This window comes from Plectropomus leopardus, chromosome 8 (genome assembly GCF_026936395.1).
Source record: "Plectropomus leopardus strain MGB_pleo_1.0 chromosome 8, ASM2693639v1, whole genome shotgun sequence".
NCBI classification, from domain to species: Eukaryota; Metazoa; Chordata; class Actinopteri; order Perciformes; family Serranidae; genus Plectropomus; species Plectropomus leopardus.
This window is the reverse complement of record NC_142183.1, coordinates 16,076,249-16,099,690: the sequence shown is the minus strand read 5'-3', so window position 1 is coordinate 16,099,690 and position 23,442 is coordinate 16,076,249. Positions and strand designations below refer to the sequence as shown.

At 39.2% G+C, this 23,442-nt stretch overlaps 1 protein-coding gene across 1 annotated transcript; it reads left to right on the top strand.

The window, feature by feature from the left end:
- The first annotated feature begins 2,943 nt into the window (after positions 1-2,943).
- efemp2a (EGF-like fibulin extracellular matrix protein 2a) lies at positions 2,944-19,501 on the top strand. The gene is made up of 11 exons (XM_088080975.1): positions 2,944-3,130; positions 10,339-10,570; positions 11,166-11,214; positions 11,594-11,779; positions 12,284-12,406; positions 12,562-12,678; positions 15,129-15,248; positions 15,384-15,503; positions 15,647-15,773; positions 16,245-16,440; positions 18,640-19,501. Exons 2-11 carry the CDS (start codon positions 10,469-10,471, stop codon positions 18,811-18,813), a joined length of 1,314 nt encoding a protein of 437 aa, XP_087937101.1. The 5' UTR covers positions 2,944-3,130; positions 10,339-10,468; the 3' UTR covers positions 18,814-19,501.
- Positions 19,502-23,442: the final 3,941 nt, after the last annotated feature.

The following is a 23,442-nucleotide window of genomic DNA, read 5'->3' as shown; positions in this document are numbered from 1 at the left end:
TGTCATTCTATTTTATGTTACCGTTTTATCTGCCGTGTTATATGGAGAGATGTTAACATTAACTCACTCCAGGGACAAGATTTACTCATCTTGTGAGTGTTGGATGAAGATGAGAGGCAAAGGGAGGGAGAGAGAGATACAAATCATAGTGTAAAAGTGAACAAGGCAGGTTTATAAAGCACTTTCATACTATTTTCAAACTGGTGACTGCTCAGCAGTATGAAAATATACTGTATGAATGTTTTTGACCTTAAATACGACCTGTACTTTACCTGCGTCATTAATTATGACGTCTCCCAGCGTGTTGGATGCAGAGATATCATAGTTTTGTATTTTTCATTAGTTTTGATTTTTATTTTGTGTCTAATTCAATTCAGTATTATTTATAAAGCCTGGTATCAGTATACAGCCCAATATCAACATCAAGCCAGGTTAATAACAAGTTTTAATGAGACATCAATGTTTGCAAATAGAGAGAGGAGAGAGGAGCTCAATGAATTAGAGGAATTCCCCCAACCGACTAGGCCTATATCGGCCTCACTAGGGGCTGGTTCAAGATAAGCCTGAGCCAGCCCTTAACTGTAAACTTTATCAAAGAGAAAAATCTTAAGTCTTCTCTTAAATGTGCAAACAGTCTTTGCCTCCTAAACCCAAAACTAGAAGAGTTTTTCTTTTCAGTTCAGTTTAAGTTTATTTGCAGCAGAGGTTTGACGGTTTTGGTTTCTTTTTTTTATTTGTTGTTTACAAATGTTTAGCTTTAGTTTGGTTTTGATTAGTTTCAGTATTAGTTTTAGTTTTTATGAGGGGTACTTTTTCAGGGTTAAGATTTAAGGAGGTAAGGGTATCACAGTACAACACAGATGACTCACAGTCACACTGAAATCCAAGTCTTAACAAACATGCACCAATCTCTCTCATGGTTGTTATGGTTGACAAATTTGACCAATTTAACAAAGACTGAAGATATTTCCTATACTTTTATTTTATTTTTGTTAGTTTTGTAGGCATGTAAGTAATATAAACTTTATATTTAAAGCACTTTATAAAAACAAAGTTACAAAGTGCTTTCCATGGTTTAATTATTTTACTTACTTACTTTATTTCAAACATTAAATAATAATAAAATACAATGTTATATTTAAAAACAACAAACCTATCACGTGTAAAAGATTTTCAAAAAGCAGCATAAATTTATATTTCATGTCTAAAAGTAGCTTGTCTTACCGCTGCTCTATTCTAACCCATTAATATGCAATCAGTCTCATGACCTAACTCTCTGTTCAAGTGTCCTTCCCTACATCTAGACAACTCTGTTTACGCTCTTTATATAGTTATATATAGTCAACAACACTATATAGAATAAAGAAAACCATTAACAAATATCTTCATGAGCGTACCTCACAAAAATTCTTCTTTCATACATCTTTTTTAACTGTCTGATATTTTTTTTTTTTTAACTTTGTTTAATTTCCTCCTGCAGTCCTTTCCACAAAAGCCCCGCAAAATAGACTCACACTTTTAATGTCGCTGCAAGCATAACATTGATCCATATTTGTACCAGGACATAAAATGATTCAGGATTTAGCAAATAAAAAGATAATTATTATTTATAATTTTTTAAAGTCATTTTTTAATTTTTATTTTGGATTACTAAAACAAATTTTTCACACATAGTTTTAGTTTTAGTTTACTATAATAGCCTAGGTTGGATGTCTGTGTGTGGTCACAGGAATAATGGACCAATGCAGGGGGGCACAGTTGGTCCAGCCAGGGGGTTGTCAGTGTGACTTTTAACAACATCCCCCGTAATGACAGCTGCCACCTCTGCCACCACCCAGGAAGTCAGGAAAACAATCTGAGGCTAAGTGGAGGTTTTTAAACCAAAGATTTACTTAAAAAAAAGAAACAGGAGAAAAATACAATAATTACTCTCATAATGTTAAAAAATAGCATGATTGTGCACTCCGAAAAGATAAGTATGTCTATTAAAGAAAATTTGGTTGTAAACTTTAACAAATGCAATCTTTTTGTAATTGATGTCATATTAAATTCCTCAAGTATTTTGCAATAATACCTGCAATTATAGCAAAGTGACTGCTGCTCATTTAATTTTGAAGAGGCTTTTATTTTGTGGGGAAACACATGAGTGACCTTCAAGATGAGTCAGACTAAAACTAATAAAAGCTAACTTGGATTAAGCAACATCTTGACCGGTTTGCAACATAACAGACGGCTAATTTTGCAAGAAGAAACAGTGCCGGAAATGATTCCAACAGCAGTAATGGATTAGTCATGTGCAAACAGAGCAGCAAAGTTGGTCAAGAATAATGATAGCATTTTATTTTCTCTATTTCATCCCAGAAAGCGGCACTGGTTTATTCTGAGAAATACGCTGACAAATTTTCCGAATACGTCTCCACTCTCTCTCTCTTCCACTCTCTAATTTTTGTCCACATTCCATTAACTTCTCTCTCCCCGACTATAAATATCCTGCATGTCAGATTGGACGAGAGCAAGGGCTTTAGTAGCTTTATGGAAAAAAAAAAAAAAGACGGGGGAGGTAAGTATAGATAGATGGGGGGTAAATGGGAGAAGGGAGGGAGGAAAAAGGGTGGGAGAGCTTGGGGCTTTTGTGGGGGTTTAGTTTAAATGAAACCAGGTGTGTTGTGGGACCCGTAAGAGGGGGATTGGTTAAGAAGAGGGGGGGGGGGGGGCAAGTGTGTGAATCTGTGAGTTGTTGTTCCGCCTGCGATTTGGACGGATTTGGAATTTTGGTATTTGGGCCGCAGACCAGGAATTTGCATCCTGGGGGGTCAGGGAGAGGGGGTTTGGAGAGTGGCAGTGCAGGGGCCAGATGGGGGAGGAGGTCAGGGGTGGGGGTTGGGGGTGGGGGGTAAGAATGGGCTGTCCCGCTCCTCCCTCTCTCCTCTCAGTTTCTCCCTCGCTCTCTCTCTCCCTCCCTTTGCATGTGTTCAGCTGCTCCAGCTGTCGGTCTCCCCACTCACTCTCTCAGGGTCATACAGGCAGGAGTTTAAGGGACCACTTCTGTACGCCAACTCAGCCGGGACGACCACAGCCAGCAGACGGACACACCGGTCAGCGGAAGAAGATCCATCCAGAAAAATCCTCTGTGAGTTCCCCTTTGTTTCTTTATTGTCTTGTAAAACAAACTATGCTGAAAAAGAGAATGACTTGTCCTGTTTGCTGAGTTTTAAGCAGTAGTAACAGAGGTGAGATGTACCTCTTACCCACTTTTCTGGTACAGGCCATACACGTCACAGCTGCACCGCTGCTCTGCTCTCCGCTCTGCTCTCCGCTCTGCTCTCTGCTCTCTGCTCTGCTCTCCGCTCTGCTCTGCTACACTTTGCTCCTCACAGGAGCCAAGATACTGTGGCTCACAGTCTGTGTTGTTGCTTCTTGGCTCTGTGCTTCAGAGACTGTAATAGGGGGATACACAGGAAGAGAGGTAATGAGTCACAGGGCATGTATTATTGTACAGTATGTTACAAAAGTTCTTCCACTTAATCCATCTTCTTTATTTAAAGTCGGTGTCACAATCTCTGTTTAGTCACTCAGAGTGGGGGGGAATTCTTCAGAGCTACGATTGAACACGACGGTGAAACAGGTGGCAGCTACAGAAACAGACACACAAACCTCTCTGGAGAACAACACAGACAGTGTAGGATGCCTCTATTTGACAGTGTATTTTACCGCTATTTGCACAGTAATAGCTAACATGTGACAGCTCCACCGTGACTGTAATGAGTCAGATGGGATTATAAAGGCAACATGAAGGAAGCACACTTCCCCTGAGAGCCGCCCATCATCTTGTGCCACATTGTATGCATACACTAACACATCACAGCCCTTTAAAACAGGGAGACAGAGCAGTATCAGTACTGAGAGAACAGACCAGCCCCGGAGGGATTTATCACTGTTAAAGTGTGTGAATTTCTCCTGCAGGCCACTATCCATCACTGACGGAGGAGTTTCCCAGAGCAGGAGTTAGTGTGTGTGTGTGTCTGTGTGACCCCCCGGATTGTGGATTTGCAGGTTCACTGCCACAACGGTAACAAAGCGCAGCTGGAGGAGCGCGCTGGGCCACCATGTTCTCAGGCTGCTCCACGCACAACCGAGCAGAACAACACAACGTTGGCTATGTATACACTACAACACATGATGACCATCCTGCAGTTTACACTCTGTGTGTGTGTGTGTGTGTGTGTGTGTGTGTGTGTGTGTGTGTGTGTGTGTGTGGTCCAACTGTGTGTTTTTTCTGGTCCCCATGTGGTCACATTTGTAAGGCGCCTGACATTTTGCTTGTTAAATTGTGCTGACTGTGTGAATTTAGAAATGGGTCAGCCTGCTGTGACTGAGGCCAACACAAGCCCCAAATGGTAATTATATTATTGTTGTTACTAAACACAACAGGTGCTGGAGCAGAGATATTTTGAGGTTTTACAAGGGCCAGAGGTGGGGCCAAATCTTTGTTTTGCAAGTCACAAATATAGGTTTTTGCACTCCCGATTCAAGACAAGTCCAAACTTTGACTTTCTAGTTCCAAACAAATCTCAATGCACTCTTCTCCAAATGTAATGTCATTTTAACAACAGACTAATAATATATTAGATTTAAAATAATCTTGAATACTTTTTAAAATTTGTGTTTATTTGTTACTACTGCGACTGAACTTAATCATAAAAAGGTATCGTGATGTTGTACTTTCAAGCACAAGAGCTGTTAACTAGTACCACAAATGTTACTCATAGCACCCACATTAGCTTGCTTACTATGTTTCAGTTTGGCTTCTTCAACATCTTCCCTTGTTCTTTGTGCACCTTCAGATGCTGAATGACGTAGACATTTTTTTTTGACACGCCTTTTGTACTTATTGCAATTCTTTTCTGGGGACCATAGTTCTTGTATATGAACAAAATGATCTTTGGTCTCATTTTTGCCAGCTGGCGCTCAGTAATGTAACATGATGTTCTTCATGGTTCAGTTGTTGGGGATTTATAGTGTTATTGTTAGTTGATTCAGTAAATTAATTGTTCTGTTGTAGACTTCTTAGATGAAATATTTTTCAATCTTGTGGCTATAGGAAAGATATCAAGTATTTTCAAGTCTAAAGGCTCAAGTCCAAGTGAAGTCACGAGTCATTGGTGTTAAGGGTGGGAATCACCAGAAGCCCCATGATATGATATTGTCACCATACGTGAGTCAAAATACAGTGTTATTGCGATTTTCAATTCATGCTACTGAAAAAATTGATACTTGGCATCTGTATATCGATATAGTAATGCCATGTGATCCATTCAGAATGGACCTGCGACCCACTTTGGGAACACTGACCACTACTTGGGAACCACTGCTCTAGTCCACACTTCTAACAAGGGCTGCAGCTAATGATTATTTTCATTTTGCGTTAATTTGCTTATTTGCTTTATTTTCTATATAAATTGGTCAGTCTAATAAATGTCAAAACACTCCAAAAGCCCCCCACACAAATTCCCAGAGTTCATTGCGATGTCTTAAATGTCTTGTTTTGTCTGATCAACAGTCCAAAACCCAAAGATGTTACAAATTGAATTATTTGTGAAGCTGGAGCCAAACAAAAGAACATTCTTGATTGAAGAATGATACACACGATAAATCAAAGTAGTTGCTGATTATTTCTCGTAGTGACGCAGTTACACAGTGAACCTGTGTTTCTTTACGTCAGTCAAAACCCAGACGATGAATTCCTGCACTCGGATCACATTCTCTGGCGTCCTCCTACACAATGAGGGGAGATGAGAGGTTAGGGGAGCAGTGGCTGGAGGTTTGGCACCAGCCATCCTCTTATGTGAACCATGGGGGGTTTCCCAGAACCTGATACTCTGGGAACCACGGCCGTGGCAGGGCATCCCAGCTGGGAACTGGCGCCCACATCCTTGCCACGGGCATTCCAGAGGTCCACCGCCACTTGATCTCCACCGGCATCAGGGAAACACCCATGCATCCCTGCTGCCCACACTCAGTAGCCAGTGAGTGACTGGACCCCAGACTGATGGTCAGTTTGTTTTTGGGTGGTTTTGGGCCACATTCTTGCTGGTTGTAAGTGTCCGCTGGGCAAAGTCAGAGAGGTCACGTACTGCGGCTGTCTGATTGCACGGTGGTATGTGTTACCGTCCGTGCTTACAGTGTGAGGGCATGTTTTGCTGCTTTTCACCATGCAAAGGTCACAAATGGCCGCTGATGTCATCCATCAAGTATTTGAGGGTGTCCACGTCACCTTGTGGCCTTCTGTTTGTCTCAAAATGAAATACAGCAATAAGCAGAGCCTGCAAATGTGGCCTCTGGAGTTTACATCAGAGTGTGTGTGTGTGTGTGTGTGTGTGTGTGTGTGTATGTGTGTGTGTGCACGTAGACAGTCAGTGATTATAACCTTCCCGTCATGTATTTTGACTGGAGCTCACTGACTTTGCAAACAGCACTTGCTAAGAATTTTTTTCATACCTTCAATTGGCCTGTTTTTTTCGACTTATTTTGGTCTGTGGGAGTTGGAATAGGTGATTTGTTTATGTTTAGAGTCAGCTTAAACACTTATAGCCTCTCTCCAGGAACATGAACTGAAGGGTGGTTGTGTGTTTGCTGGGAGAAAAGCCCAGTCTGTCAGGATACTCAGCAAACATAATACACTATAAATCTACCTTAAACACACCACACTGTACAGAACGCTGCCGTAGATACGAACTCAGATGCTTTATGTAAGTGAAAGAAGCAGTACCACAGTGTAAAAATACTCTGTTGCAAGTGACAGTCATCCAATCAAAATTATACTTAAAAGGACATAACCAGTCCCTGCAAATTGAACTTAAAAATATCCAGAGACAAAGTACTCATTTTGACCCCTTTCAATATGGGGTCAAAAATGCTAAACTTTGGGGGCTCTTCTGTTAGTTTTGTTGCAGGACAACTTTACAATTCTAGTTGGTGACCTCATGTAAATCCCAGCAGAGCTTTTCATAAGTTCAGCTCATGCAGGTCTAATCTTTCACATGAATGAATCACCTGTGAGCGAGGGCCCATGCTTTCGTTTCAACATTGGGAGTGATACATTTGAAGTGAGGAGTTAAGGGGTCCTCCGTCAAGAAAGTTTGAGACTTAATTTCCTGCGCTCTCTCTCTCTTTTCTGCACCAACTTGTGCCTTTTTTGAATCAATTTCTGATGGAAATTTCTTTCTTTCCAACAAAACATTTTTGAATTTTTTTAGGTAATTTGTGAATCGTAGGATAGTGAAGGAATGGCCGGCCTTACTCTGCCTCTGATTGGTTTCCTCTAACACTCCTGTCCTAACCCTAACCCTAACCAGTCCCACATACAAAGGCAATGGGTACTAGCCAGAGTAGGGCCTCTGCTTTCATACGTTTTGCAAATTTGTGCTTGCCCCGCTACCCCCCTGAGACTAACACCTATGCCTGTTAGGGTGTGCAGGACCTTTGATTTATAATATCTCACCTTTATTAGCTGATCCTTTTAAGTAAAATCAAAGTAACTACAAACTTTAGTTGCCAGATAAATGTAGTGGAGTAAATATACAAGCACAATATTTCCATGCTTCCTTGAGCTCACTAGCTTGTAGCATGCTTGTTAGCATAAACATGCTAAGTGTTGTTAGCTCAGGCAGAATTCTGGTTAGCTTAGCATGGTCTTATTAGCACGCTAGTTACCATAGTGGGCTAGTTAGCAGGTTGTTTGCTGTATTCTGTGGCTCGACATTTTGATACCATGTTCCTTTTATGGTGCCATGCAACTGTTCCCAAGGCGCAAAATTTCCAAAACCCAAGAGTTTAAAAAATGTTCGTACGCCCATTTGTCCAGCAGCCTGGTCTCCTGAAAAACAAATGTGCATTGCTCCAATTGTCCGTTTGTCCAAAATAGACCTCTAATTATTTTTCAGAGTACTGTTATTACTACTAGTCTTACCATGGTAAAGGCATCACCTGCCTTACTCTTCCTCTGATTGGCTTACCCTGATATTCATACCCTAACCCAGGCATGTCAAAAGTCCGGCCGAGGGGCTAGTTGTGGCCCGAGAATTTTAAATGGCCCTCATCTTAAATTTCACCACCATCACCAAACAAAACTGCTTAATCAAGCAAGATCACTTTGCATTTTTCCCCTTCACCGCACAATGGCAGGAATATCATACAGTTTGTAGACATGCATCAAGTCAGAACTATGCAGACGGAAATGATGTGTTTAAACAGACAATAAACAAGCAAACGGAACGGTTACCTAACAGCAGACATTTCCTGCCATGCACCAGACATGGCCATAGCAAACAGGCGGAAAGTCGACAGCGAGGTCCTCTGCTTTCAGGAGCTGTGGAGAGTTGAATACTTTTTCACTGAACAATGAAACAGTTGCGTTTGTCACATTTGAAGTAATATATATATATATATATATATATATATATACATATATATAAATTATTTGTTTGATTTTAGAACCAACTATTCAAAAAGGTTTGGACACCTCTGCTCTAACCGATCAAACCCCTCATATTTGTTTTTGGGATACTGAGTGCCAATATTTTTCCTACCATATCGTAGGCAAGACCTGCCCTACTCTGCCTGTGATTGGCTTGTGCAAACTGCCTTTGTTTGTTTGGTTCGGTTCGGTTTAGCTATGATGAGTGTGATTGGTTAGGGTAAAAATTTCAGGTAAGGCAGATTAGGGTGGATCATTCTTTCGTGTACTAGGCTGCCGAACATTTGGGCTTTCTGTTGGTCCAATGATTTCATTTTTCCACAGCTTGCGCTTCCAAATTCTGAGCTGTCAGAACAATGGGCAGTCCTCTTTTCTAATTCGGTAAAGCAAGTCAAGGGACATAATTAGTGAATTCCTTTCCTACCAAATTTATTGCTAATTTGTGGCAACTTGTGAAACTAGTGGGACCAGTTGCAATGGTGATGCTGGTTGCACAACCGATGAGAACATTCAGGTGAAGTTGCCATCTGTCAAGTCTAATCAGAGCAAATACAGTGTAGATATGAAGCTGGGTCAAGCCGCCTTTCACCTGTCAGAGGACACAGTAGATTTATGACGGTACGGCCTGATACCCCATTTAATATGAAAACTAGGCTTCTATAGAAAGTTTTCTTCAAGTTTTGGCACATTTTACTTGGAGCTTCAACCATTAATTGATAGGTTTTCAACAATTAAATTCATCACCAACTATTTTCATAATCAATTGGTTTTAGTATTTTTTTTTTTTAAAGATTATTTTTTTGGGCATTTTTGCCTTATTAGACAGGACAGAGCAGCAGTGTGAAGGGGGGAGAGACAGGGGATGACATGCAGCAAAGGGCTGTGAGCTGGACCTGAACCTGTGACCACTGTGGCATGGGCAGTGCCATTATTCATGGGGTGCCTGCTTAATCCACTAAGCCACAGGATGCCCTGGTTTTAGTATTTTTTAAAAGAAAAAAAGCAAAAATTCTCAGTTTTCAACTTCTTAAATCTGAATATTTTCTGGTTCCTTTTACTCCTCTGCCATAGAAAACTATATATCCTCAGGTTGTGGACAAAACAAGACTTGAGGACATCTTTTTAGGCTTTTAGAAACACTGATAGACATTTTTCACCATTTTCCTACCAAACAACTAATCGATTAATTGAGAAAACAATGAAAATAAAAAATCACAATCTTCAGTTGTAGCCCTGATTTTTGTGAGCAGACATGGATTTAGTACCTAAACTATCTGTCTATATCTGCAGGGACTCCTTGTCTCAGAGACAAATTAACTTGAGTTGCATCTCCCAGGCGGAAGCAGCTGAGCAGGAGACGCTGTTGTAAAATATGCGACCAATAGCCAGGATTTATTTGCTCCCGGCGACGTTGCTCTGATACACAGTGAACCTCTGGGGGCAGCTCGGCGAGACGATCATTCCTGTGAGTTGTAGTCTGCCAGTCTGCAGACACAGAGTGTCTTCTGTGAGCAGCCAATATGAAAGTATTTCAGTGATGTTGACTTTGTTATTTTCAGCTGAAGGATGCAGTACGTCACAATGTTTATGTTTTTACCTGGCAGAGTGATTCATGCGTTTATTCCCGCTGCGATCAAGGGGGGACTGTTTGGTTGACAAACAGTGAACCAAGTCCAAGGCGCTAACTGTTTGTGTTCTGACTGACTACTTAAAAACGGGGCTCCAGTGCCTTGATTTATCCATTTCAGCCACGGTAGCACTTACAGCACCAGTGTGTTTTGAGACTGAACCCATTTTGTGATTTCTGAGTTTCTAATGTTCCTTTTTTTATGTCTTTCCCTTTGTCTCCCTCTGATATACAGATACCACCTCCTGGCTGCCTGTCTCATCTGTAAAGCAGCTCTACTTGTCTGTCTGCAGAGTGTGTGTGTGTGTTTGTGTGCATGTTTTAGGTGTGTTCCCGTCCCTTCTCCTGCAAATTAGTGCATTAGTATGCAGGGTGCTTGTGTGTCAATCTTGTGCGTGTGCATATGTGTGTCTGTGCTCCTCCGCAGTGCTATTTCACAGCCGCCTACAGAAAGTGACACCTACACGGTAAGGATGGACGAATCTCTCTGCCTCCCTCTCTTATTCTTCTCCCTTTAGTTTTCTTTGCATCTTCCTTTTTTTCCATATGATATATTAAATATTCTTTATGTGGAAACGTTGGCATCTGCATGTCATTTAGCTCTTTTTCATTTCCTCATCTTTTCCGTGTTTAATATTCCACAGCAGCTTTCCCCTTCCAGCATTTTATAGTAGTCGTAGCTGGGGGTTATTTTAGCTTTTAATTCCATGTTTCTTTTAGGCCTCACATTTTCTTTCCATGCAGCGCACAGCAATATTTTTTTCCCCCAGAATGATAATGACATTTTTTCCAAACAGTGGCCTTAAATTATTTGTTTTTTGAAGTGACATTTGGCTTAAGGAAAGTAGTTTAAAATGTCACAAATCCTTTAACAGCAGCAGACTTCTCCTCCTTTTGGCTCAGCTTCATGAACACAGAGGAAACAAGTTGATTCTTTTTTTAATGTCCCACTACTGGGGATTTATAATGTATTATGAATATATTATGCAACTACTTGGCTCAGAGGGCCTGTTCACATCTTTCTTTCCATCATTTTCTCACACTCTCTTTCGCTCTGCACAGGAATGCACAGATGGGTATCACTGGGACCATCAGACTGAACACTGCAAAGGTAAAGTGCTCTTTTACCTGAGTTTTTTCCATCTCACCACCAAACTCTTTTTCTTGAAAAACATTTTTATTAAACAGACTTCAAAACATGTTATAGACAGCACAGATATTGATTGCAAAACAGAAGTCTGACAGTTTTTTTCCCCCCCAAACGATAAACAAACATACCGACAGACAGCAGCACATTGCACACCTTCACCCGGGGTCACCCTCCCGCATGTCCCAGTGAGAATGTAACATGCAAAGTGACAGATGAGAGAAAGAAGAAGAAAAAATAAACACAAAACATGACAAAATAAAACAAATAAAAACAAAGCATTGTGTTGCTCTTTGTGTTTCATCTTTGGTGCCTAAAGTTTTGTGTCTGTGTTTCCCATCAGACATAAATGAGTGTGAGACCATTCCAGATGCCTGCAAAGGGGAGATGAAGTGCTTCAACCACTACGGAGGGTACCTGTGCCTCCCCCGCTCCGCGTCAGTCATCCCAGCCCCAGAACCCGCCATCACGCCCACTGAGACCAACCCCTGCCCACTGGGCTATGAGGCGCAGGGAGACAGCTGTGAGGGTGAGTGTCTGGTTTGTAGGTCTGCGGGGTTGGAGATGGACAGGTGGCCACAGGATGAGTGATCATTAAGCATGTTTGTCTGTGTGTGATTGTGTAAGTTTATTGTCTGTGGCCACAGATTGCGAGGGACAGGTGGTCGTAGCAGGTGTTGGGACCGTAGGCTGCATGTTGGTGCAAGCTGCATGAGTGTGAGTGAGTATGAGTCCACGGGGGGCAGACAGACAGTGTAGGAATTTGGAAGATTTCACGCGAGGACAGCTGCTGTGTTTTTAAGAGTCTGACTTGCGGCGAGAAACCTACTCGCACTGGAGGACGGCGAGGTGTTCATCTGGGACTGCAAACATGATTCATCATGATGTGATATTCTCAGCTGTCGGGTGCAAATGAGGGGAACAGAGTCACCGTCTGCACTGCAACAGTCAGAGTGTGTCTATCAGTCATGGTGGATGATGCACACATTTTTTTTACATGCGTGTCCTTGTTTCACTTCACCCACAAACACAGATATCAATGAGTGTGAGCGAGACGAACATGACTGCCAGCCCAGCCAGCAGTGTATCAACACCCTGGGTGCCTTCACCTGTCAGTGCCCCGATGGTTACCGCAAGGTTGGCACAGAGTGCATTGGTGAGATTATCTGAATTTATCCTTTAAATAGTGCATCGAAGCAGGCTTAAATATCGCACATGGCCTGAGGAAAAGTGGAGTTACAGCTGCAAGAGTGACCTTAATAATCTGCAGATATGTGAATATCCCTCCTCTGACTCGATTCTTTCTCTCAGACATCGATGAGTGCAGGTACAGGTACTGCCAACATCGCTGTGTCAATGTCCCCGGCTCCTTCTCCTGTCAGTGTGAACCTGGTTTCCAGCTGGCAGGAAACAACCGATCCTGCATTGGTGAGTTGACGCCCTCTGAAACTGATTATAAAACTCAACTTTCACAGCCTCTGTCTCTGAAATCAGGCAAAAGATCTGCACACTGTACTGATCTCAAGTCAGATCCGTCTTACAGAGATCTTATCAGACTTTTGTCAAAAATTGAGGCCTTTGAAAATGCGGTTTCAAATCTTACAGATTTTACACATCAAAGTGTGTTTGCTTGGGTAGAACTATTGCTCATGTTCAAAATAGTTGTGTAAAAGCCTCTTGTGGCCACAAGTGAGTCAGCGTGAAATTAAAATGAAAAAAATCTGGTGTTTTTGAGTCACGAAAAGAAGTTATCTTAGCAGACCTCTGTAGCTCCTCATCTCTGCTTGAGGCCAAAGACTCGAGGCTATGTAGGTAGTGGTGGGGTTAAAAAAAAAAAAATCGATACAGCAAATACAGGAAATATTATATCGATACATATCAGCCACATATGATTTTTTTTACTGCATAAAATACTGATGTTGTAAATACAAATTAAACTTTTAGTAGCCTACTACAGTAATAAAATTGTGTTTTTAGTCCACTAGATACCTTTTGCTGCAATAAAAAATAATTGAAGTAAGATGAACAGACTGAAATCATGATCTTATTGGATATAAATTTGATGCTGATAAAGTTTTTCCTGAATTTGCAACTGAAAAGAGTTAATATATTGCAATGTAGTATTTTATTGCAATACTTGCATTGTGACTGAAGTATCGTAATAATATTGTATCATTAAAGTTTGACACAGCTGCATCAGCTGAGGTTGTTCACATTTGGTTGACAGTGTTAACAACTGTCATCACATTGATTTAGCATTGACAAGCTCGAATTGGGTCGTTGCCTGATATCAGACAGAACTTTCAACTTGTCACACTCCGTTTCCATCTTCAGTCCGACGTTGCGTCCCCTCACACTAACTGATTTCTGTGGTGGAGGGGGATTTGTTGTCCTTGACCCATCACAAAAGACAACATATCTGCCTGAAGTCTACATTGATGTGTAGCCATGCCAACACACCTGTTTTGCCAGGGCTCACTCCAAAGTTTAACAACATTAGCTGGCTGAAAAATAACTGATGAAAAGATGCTGAAAGATCAGTTCATGCAAAAGTGTCAAATTGAGCTCAGACGTATGACGACATGTGGCGTATATGTAGAATTTAAACGAGAGCTTAAACTGGAAAAGTATCTGTTGCATAAAAACAAAAGTACAGGCAGGATAGTTGTAATTTTCGGGTAAACATCATTAGAATTCCTGAAGTGGTTTGTAAATATAAAAAGTGTGTAAAATATAAAACTGTATTTTACAATAAGGCACAGTCTTATATTTGAAACACTTTTTTTATATTTCACACACTTTACACATGTATTTATTTCTATTTTTACATTTCTTGTACATATTTCTACTTGCTATAATCCTCTATGCTCTGCATCAGAGCGACTGTAACAAACCACAGTTTACCCCCGGGGATCAATAAAGTATTTCTGATTCTGGTTTTGGAAGATGTAACGGACTGGATAGAAACCAGAGAATCTGCATCTATGTAAAGACAATCATGTGAAAGATAAATATCATATTTTATTTGAATGTAAGCTTAAGAAAGGCATTTGCCAAAATATAATTTAAACCACAGATCTATGCTTCAGTTTATTTTGTTATCACAGCCAGATAAGCCAAAAGTTATCTGTTAATTAGGTGATTTTTTTATGAGTGTCCTTCCTTTGTTGAAGTAACAATAGTTGTACTTTTGCCATTTTTCTGTTGTTTTTGTACGTAATGTTTGTGCTCCATACCATGTGATATAGTCTTGAGCTAAATTAATAAATGACAATGACGATGAAAGGGTGCAGTGGAGCAAAGTAAAAACAAACTATAATGTCAGGTGATATTAAGAAGACATGTCAGTATAAAACAGCCCTGATAGCTGTGTAGCACCGGCCATCGATGTTACTCCTCATTGGTTTCAGCATCAGCTGACAACAGTTTGACAACAGCTAAACAACCGCGTCATACAGTCCCCCCAGCAGCGTGCAGTGGTCGCTTTTCATAACAGGGAAACTGCTGACTCGTGTCACAATGCCAGAGGAATCGGCCAACTTGAACTTGACTGAATTGGTGGATTCAAAGGTCTGGTCCCAGACAAAGTGGTGTAGTGATGTAGCCTACAGAGCCCGTGTGACTTTAAACCGGTCAGAAAAACAGCCCAGACAGAAAACCCTTGTGTAGAAACCAAAACTGTTTCAACTCTGGCAGAAAATTGTGTATTAATGTTGGACCCCATCACTCACAGTAACAAGATGATTGAAACAATATGTTTGCAGGACCTTTAAATTTATTTATTCATGCCGACAGTCTGAGTTTTTGATTTAAAGTGTTTGGGATGTGTGTGCTCTTTGACTATGTCAGCATTTAAAATCTATTTCCCTGCTCTCCAGATGTCAATGAATGTGAGATGGGTGCCCCCTGCTCCCAGAGGTGTTACAACACGTACGGCACCTTCCTCTGTCGCTGTGACCAGGGCTACGAGCTGGGGCCTGATGGCTTTGCTTGTAACGGTGAGAGATCAGCTTTTTCTCTCTGTCTGGGTGCAAATTTTAACCATCTCAGGGGTGTCAGTCTGCTCTGTTTTTTGTTCCCATTCCACCTTTAACTGAGAACAACTAATAAAACCTGAACTTTTAACTCAACAGACATCGACGAGTGCAGCTACTCCAGTTACCTGTGCCAGTACCAGTGTGTCAACGAACCTGGGAAGTTCTCCTGTATGTGCCCAGAGGGATACCAGCTGCAGGGCACCAGACTATGCCAGGGTAAGCACACACCCGCCTCCATTTCCTCCCGACACCTTCCTCTCTGTGTTTTCAGAGTCACAAATGCTGCACTAAGTCAAAACTTATTCATTCTTTGACAGCAGCTCTGTTCAAATCAAACATCAGCTGTTTTTCTCCTGCAGATATAAACGAATGTGAGACGGGTGAACATCAGTGCACCGACACACAGACCTGCGTGAACATCCACGGACGATACCAGTGTGTGGACACAAACCGCTGCCAAGACCCTTATGTGCAGGTGTCTGAGAAGTGAGTGACACCTCATGAAAGTTTGTGTGTGTGTTCCTACGCAAACACGTTCACACACCTTTTCCCAATTACTAAAATATGTGCTGGCCATCGGCTCTGAATATAATCAGCCCCTGTATGCAGTATGGCTCAAACTGCAAGATTACCCCAATTACTTTTTCCACGTATGAGTCCAACTTTGCAACCTTTTCTTCTGAACATGGTCCAGTGCAATAAGAAAACTATTACACTGTTACAAGTGTTGGATTGGTAACAGGTGTGGGTCACTATTAACAAATCCCAGATGATTTGGTAGTATAAAGTGTGTTTTAGAAAAACATGAGGGCAAAAATGGCTACTGTTCAATATTTATTTAGATCTTTTTTTGCTCTTAGTCACATGACTCCCTCTGCTGGCTGATACATGAACTACTGTTAATGCTTTTCTACACCTAATGTTACCATTTGTATTTCTTTCTTTGTGTGTGTTTAGCCGCTGTGTGTGTCCCGTCAGCAAGCCCGTCTGTCGAGATCTGCCTTTCTCCATCGTCCACCGCTACATGAGCATCACCTCCGAGCGCTCCGTCCCCTCTGACATCTTCCAGATTCAGGCCACCAGCGTCTCTCCGGGGGCGTACAACACCTTCCGCATCCGCTCTGGAGATGAAAACGGAGACTTCTACATCAGGGTAAGAACTTTTAAAGGGACAGTTCACCCCCTAATCAAAATGACATATTTTCCTCTTACACATTGTGCTATTTATCAGTCTAGATTATTTTGGTGTGAGTTGCAGAGTGTTGGCGATATTGGCGTTAGAGATATCTGCCTTCTTTTGAATATAATGTCACCAGGTGGCACTTGGCTTGTGATGCTTAAAACACAAAAATAAACCCCAAAAATGAAAAAGACCAACTCAACAGTAATGTCTCTTTCCAGAAATTAGGACCTACTTGCTCAAGATAATCCATAGACCTTATAGAGAGCAGTTTAATGCAGGACCTATTTTCTTCACCCCAAACTACATTTACCAACTGTATTAATTTTGGTAATTTGGTTGGCAGGTGTAGTTCGGTAGAAAGAAAAAAATTCCACCATGAACATCAACAAGGTCTGTGGATTGTCTTGAATAACGGGGTTATGTGCTGTGAATTTCATTGCACCTGTTAGGAGTGAGAGATGTACTATACTATGACTTTTCTTTCTGTCTTTTACAACATACCGTACTATATACGTACTATACATACCGTATCTTAGATATGTATTTTTCGCTTTTCACAATATACTGAGTTTTTTTGTCCGCTTTGTATGACATACTCTATTATGACATTTTTCTGCTTTTTGACAACAAACTATACTGTAATGTTTTGTTTTTGCTTTTTACAACATACTCTACCATGACGTTTTTCTGCTTTTAATGACATACTATACATTTGTTTTGCTTTTTACTACATCCTATCGGGAAACCATCCTCGATAGGATGTTGTAAAAAGCAAAACAAATGTCAGTATAGTATGTCATTAAAAGTGAAAATATATATATATATATATATATATATATATATATATATATATATATATATATATATATATATATATATATATATATATATATATATATATATATATATATATATATATATATATATATATATATATATATATATATATATATATATATATATATATATATGTATATATATATATATATATGTATATATATGTATATGTATATGTATGTATGTATATGTGTATATATATATATATATATATGTATGTATATGTATATGTATATATATATATATATATATATGTGTGTGTGTGTATATATATATATATATGTATATGTATATATATATATATATATATATATATATATATATATATATATATATATATATATATATATATATATATATATATATATATATATGTATATGTTTTCTTTTCAGTTTTTATGACCGACTGTACTATGAGGTTTAGTATGACTTTTTAATCATATTTTGGATGACAAACAATACTATGACTTATGGAAAACATATAAATGTATGACTTTTTGGTTCTATTTTGGGTGACTTACTAAGCTATGACTTATTGGTGATGTTTTGGACGACATACTATACTATAACTCTTTGCTCATATTTTGGACCACATTCTATACAATAGTATGACTGTTAGGACATACTGCATTTTGCAACATAGTATACTATAGTATACCTTTAAGCCATATTATGGACAACATATTAAAGTTTAACTTTTTGGGCTTATTTTGGGTGACATACTATGCTATGACTTATTGGTGATTGTTTGGACGATATACTTTAGTACGACTCTTTGGTCATACTTTGGACGACATACTGTACAATGACTTTTTGGTCATAATTTGGATAACATTCTTCAGTCTGACTTTTTGTTCAAATTTTGGTTGACATATTATAGTATGACTATTTGGTCATATTTTGGACCACATACTATACTATGACTTTTTGGACATATTTTGGACCACATACTATACAATGAGTTTTTGATGGGATCTTGGAAGACAAGCTATACCATAAGCTTTTTATGGTATTTTTGATGATGTGTTATGTTACTTTTTGTGCAATTTTGGACGGCATGCTATACTATGACCTTTTTGTATTTAAATAATTTTCAAAAAAAACATACAATTCTGTCACTTTTGTGATATTTCTTTTCCATACTATAATAAGTCTTTTTTTTTTTTTTTTTTTTTTACATTTTCATGGCTTATTATTACTATATTTTTATGGCGGGGGATGGTGTCATTACTGTAGAATTTCTTTAACACCACATTTTGCAGGTAGCAATTTCCTATCTGTGAAAAGTATAGAGAAATGTACTTACTAATTTTTTTCTTTTGTCTTCTCCAGCAAATCAATAATATCAGTGCCATGCTGGTGCTGGCCCGTGCTGTGTCTGGTCCCAGAGAGTACACGTTGGACCTGGAGATGGTGTCAGTTAACCCTTTGCTCAGCTACCAGGGCAACTACCAGACCAGCTCCGCCCTCAGACTCTCCATCTACGTCGGACCATACACCTTTTAAAGAAGAAGAAGAAGAAGAGTGGAGGGACACAGAGAAAGATGAGGGGAGACAGAGAGAGAGCAGGGGAGGAAAAGGAAAAATGAAGCTGTAAAACAAAAGTGGTCAATGCAGTTCAACCAGTCACTGTGATGTTATACTCTTAGCGTTTGATATTTCCAACGAAAGCCACACATTTCAGCCAAATACATTCAGCACAATATACGAATACAATGTAGCAATAATGTCTCACAGATAAATAACAGCCTGAAAATAATTAGTCCAAGTCAAATTTCTTCCCTTGTGTTTATTGTGCCATGTTTACTCTTATTTTTCACTCAACACCTCTCTGACAGCATCGATGTGTATGAAAAAGAATTTCAATCTTCTCACATCTGTTAAAGGTGATGACAAATCTGTGACACATTTTCTCTCTATCTTCAGGTGGAGGTATTCATGCGCACATTAATCTGTTTTCACCAGTTTACATCCTTATCCTCAGTTCTGCTCTGATTGTCACTTTGTCCGTTTCAGCTCCGTTTCCTGTTGACAGATGCGATTCTGTAACCACTCACATCAGACCTCAGCAATCCATGCTCCTCCTTCACTGTTCATGCATATGTTCAAGTGCTCCATCACTGCCTTTTAAAGGTTTGTCACATTGCAGATTATGTTGTAAGATTCAAACCCACATAAAGATATATACCTTTTCCTCAGTGTCCAAGGAAAATTGATTACTAGGAAAAAGCAGAAAAAAAACCCCAAAATGTTGTAATATAGCATGTTGAATGAAAAGCTGAAAACGACATAGAATAGTTGGTCGAAAAATGTGAAAATATGTAATGTTGAAAAAATATATCTCCCCAAAACAGCAGAGAACTGCATAAAATAGGCCACCGCGATACATCATAGCACAGAATGTAGCAAAAACGGTGAAAAACACCATAATATGGCATGTCCAGAAAAAGGCCAAAATGCCATACTAGTATAGCGAAAAAATGTAAAAACATAACGTCCCAAAAACAGCTGAAAAACGCATGAAATAGCGTGCTGAAACACCCCATACCATAGAATGTTAAAAAAATGGCCGAGAATGCCATAATATAGCATGCCGAATAAACGCCCAAAGATGACATATGATAGCACTGCAAAAACTTTCAAAATACCCAAAGTCCCAAAAACAGATGAAAATTGCATAAAATACCATGCTGGAACGTGACATGACATAGAATATTGCAAAAATGGAAAAAACATCACGATATAGCCTGTCAAAAAACGGCAGAATAGGCAATACTATAGTATGGTCAAAAATGTCAAAATGTGACATGTCCCAAAACTGCTTAAAACTACTGAAAACTGCCTAAAATAGCCTACCGAGAAACACCTTAGCATAGAATTTTGGGCCTTAAACCTTTTAATATGGCCTTAAACCTTTTAATATGGCATCTGATAAAAATGACCCACCATTCAAGGCTATAGTCTGGCAAAAATGTCAAAATATGGCATGTCCCAAAAACAAACGAAAACTGCTGAAGACTGAATGAAATAACTGGCTGAGACACGCCTTAACACAGCATTTTGCAAAAACGGCCTAAAACCTTTTAATAAGGAATCTGAAAAAGTTACCCAAAATGCAAGGCTATAGCATGGCAAAAATGTCAAAATATGACATGTCCTGTTGTGACACTGTTGAGACATGTGATAGTATTAAATATAATCAAACACGGCCCAAAGCACTCTCATATGACATGTCCCAAAAAACAGCTGAAATCTGCTGAAAACTGCCTAAAATAACCCCCTGAGACATGCCATAGAATTAAATGTTTCAAAAATGGCCCAAAACACTGGAATATGGTATGTGGAACACCCCAAAAGCAAGGCAATAATATAGCAAAAATATCAAAATATGTCATATCCCAAAAACTGCTTAAAACTACTGAAAACTGCCTAAAATAACCTGCCGTGAAACACCATTGCATAGAATTTTGCAAAAACGACTTTAAACCTTTTAATATGGCATCTCCTTAATTTACCCAACATTCAAGGCTATAGTATGGTAAAAATGTGAAAATATGGCATGTCCAAAAAACTGCTGATAACTGCTGAAAACTGCATGAAATAGTCTACTGAGACACACAATGGCATAGAATTTTGCAAAAACAGCTGAAAACTGTCCAAAAAAAAGCTGAAAACTGCTGAAAACTGATTAAAAAAGCCTGCCGAGACATGCCACAGCATAATATTTTGCAAGAAAGGCCTGTAACACTTTAGTATGGAATGTGGAATAAATGACCGAAAATCCAAGGCTATAGTATGGCAAAAATTTCAAAATATGGCATGTCTCAAAAACAGCTAAAGTCTGATTAAAACTGCATAAAATAGCCTGCCGAGACATGCCATAGCACAATATTTTGACATATTTTGACAACACAAAACACTCAAATATGGCATGTGGAAAAAATGACCGAACATCCAAGGCTATAGTATGGCAAAAATGTCAAAACATGGCATGTCTCAAAAACAGCTAAAATCTGATCAAAACTGATTAAAATAGCCTGCTGAGACCCGCCATAGCATAATATTTTGCAAAAACAACCCAAAACACTCAAAGATGGCATGTGGAAAAAAATGACCGAAAATCCAAGGCTATAGTATGGCAAAAATGTCAAAATATGGCATGTCCCAAAAACATCTGAAAAGTGGTGAAAACTGCATAAAATAGCCTGCTGAGACATGCCATAGCACAATATTTTGCAAAAACAGCCCAAAACACTCAAATATGGCATGTGGAAAAAATGACCGAACATCCAAGGCTATAGTATGGCAAAAATGTCAAAATATGGCATGTCTCAAAAACCGCTAAAATCTGATCAAAACTGATTAAAATAGCCTGCTGAGACATGCCATAGCATAATATTTTGAAAAAAACAGCCCAAAACACTCAAATATGGCATGTGGAAAAAATGACCAAAAATCCAAGGCTATAGTATGGCAAAAATGTCAAAATATGGCATGTCTCAAAAACGGCTGAAAAGTGGTGAAAACTGATTAAAATAGCCTGCCAAGACATGCCATTGCATAATATTCTTCAAAAAGAACCCAAAACACTCAAATATGGCATGTGGAAAAAACGACCGAAAATCCAAGGCTATAGTATGGCAAAAATGTCAAAATATGGCATGTCTCAAAAACCACTAAAATCTGATCAAAACTGATTAAAATAGCCTGCTGAGACACGCCATAGCATAATATTTTGCAAAAACAGCCCAAAACACTCAAATATGGCATGTGGAAAAAATGACCAAAAATCCAAGGCTATAGTATGGCAAAAATGTCAAAATATGGCATGTCTCAAAAACGGCTAAAATCTGATCAAAACTGATTAAAATAGCCTGCTGAGACACGCCATAGCATAATATTTTGCAAAAACAGCCCAAAACACTCAAATATGGCATGTGGAAAAAATGACCGAACATCCAAGGCTATAGTATGGCAAAAATGTCAAAATATGGCATGTCTCAAAAACGGCTAAAAGCTGATCAAAACTGATTAAAATAGCCTGCCGAGACACGCCATAGCACAATATTTTGAAAACAGAACCCAAAACACTCAAATATGGCATGTGGAAAAAACGACCGAGAATCCAAGGCTATAGTATGGCAAAAATGCCAAAATATGGCATGTCTGAAAAATGGCTGAAAAGTGGTGAAAACTGATTAAAATAGCCTCCCGAGACATGCCATAGCATAATATTTTGCAAAAACAGCCCAAAACACTCCAATATGGCATGTGGAAAAAACGACCGAAAATCCAAGGCTATAGTATGGCAAAAATGTCAAAATATGGCATGTCTCAAAAACCGCTAAAATCTGATCAAAACTGATTAAAATAGCCTGCTGAGACACGCCATAGCATAATATTTTGCAAAAACAGCCCAAAACACTCAAATATGGCATGTGGAAAAAATGACCAAAAATCCAAGGCTATAGTATGGCAAAATGACAAAATATGGCATGTCTCAAAAACGGCTGAAAAGTGGTGAAAACTGATTAAAATAGCCTGCCAAGACATGCCATTGCATAATATTCTTTAAAAAGAACCCAAAACACTCAAATATGGCATGTGGAAAAAACGACCGAAAATCCAAGGCTATAGTATGGCAAAAATGTCAAAATATGGCATGTCTCAAAAACCACTAAAATCTGTTGATCAAAACTGATTAAAATAGCCTGCTGAGACATGCCATAGCATAATATTCTTCAAAAAGAACCCAAAACACTCAAATATGGCATGTGGAAAAAATGACCGAAAATCCAAGGCTATAGTATGGCAAAAATGTCAAAATATGGCATGTCTCAAAAACAGCTAAAAGCTGATCAAAACTGATTAAAATAGCCTGCCGAGACATGCCATAGCATAATATTTTTGCAAAAACAGCCCAAAACACTCAAATATGGCATGTGGAAAAAATGACCGAACATCCAAGGCTATAGTATGGCAAAAATGTCAAAATATGGCATGTCTCAAAAACGGCTAAAAGCTGATCAAAACTGATTAAAATAGCCTGCCGAGACACGCCATAGCATAATATTTTGAAAACAGAACCCAGAACACTCAAATATGGCATGTGGAAAAAATGACCGAAAATCCAAG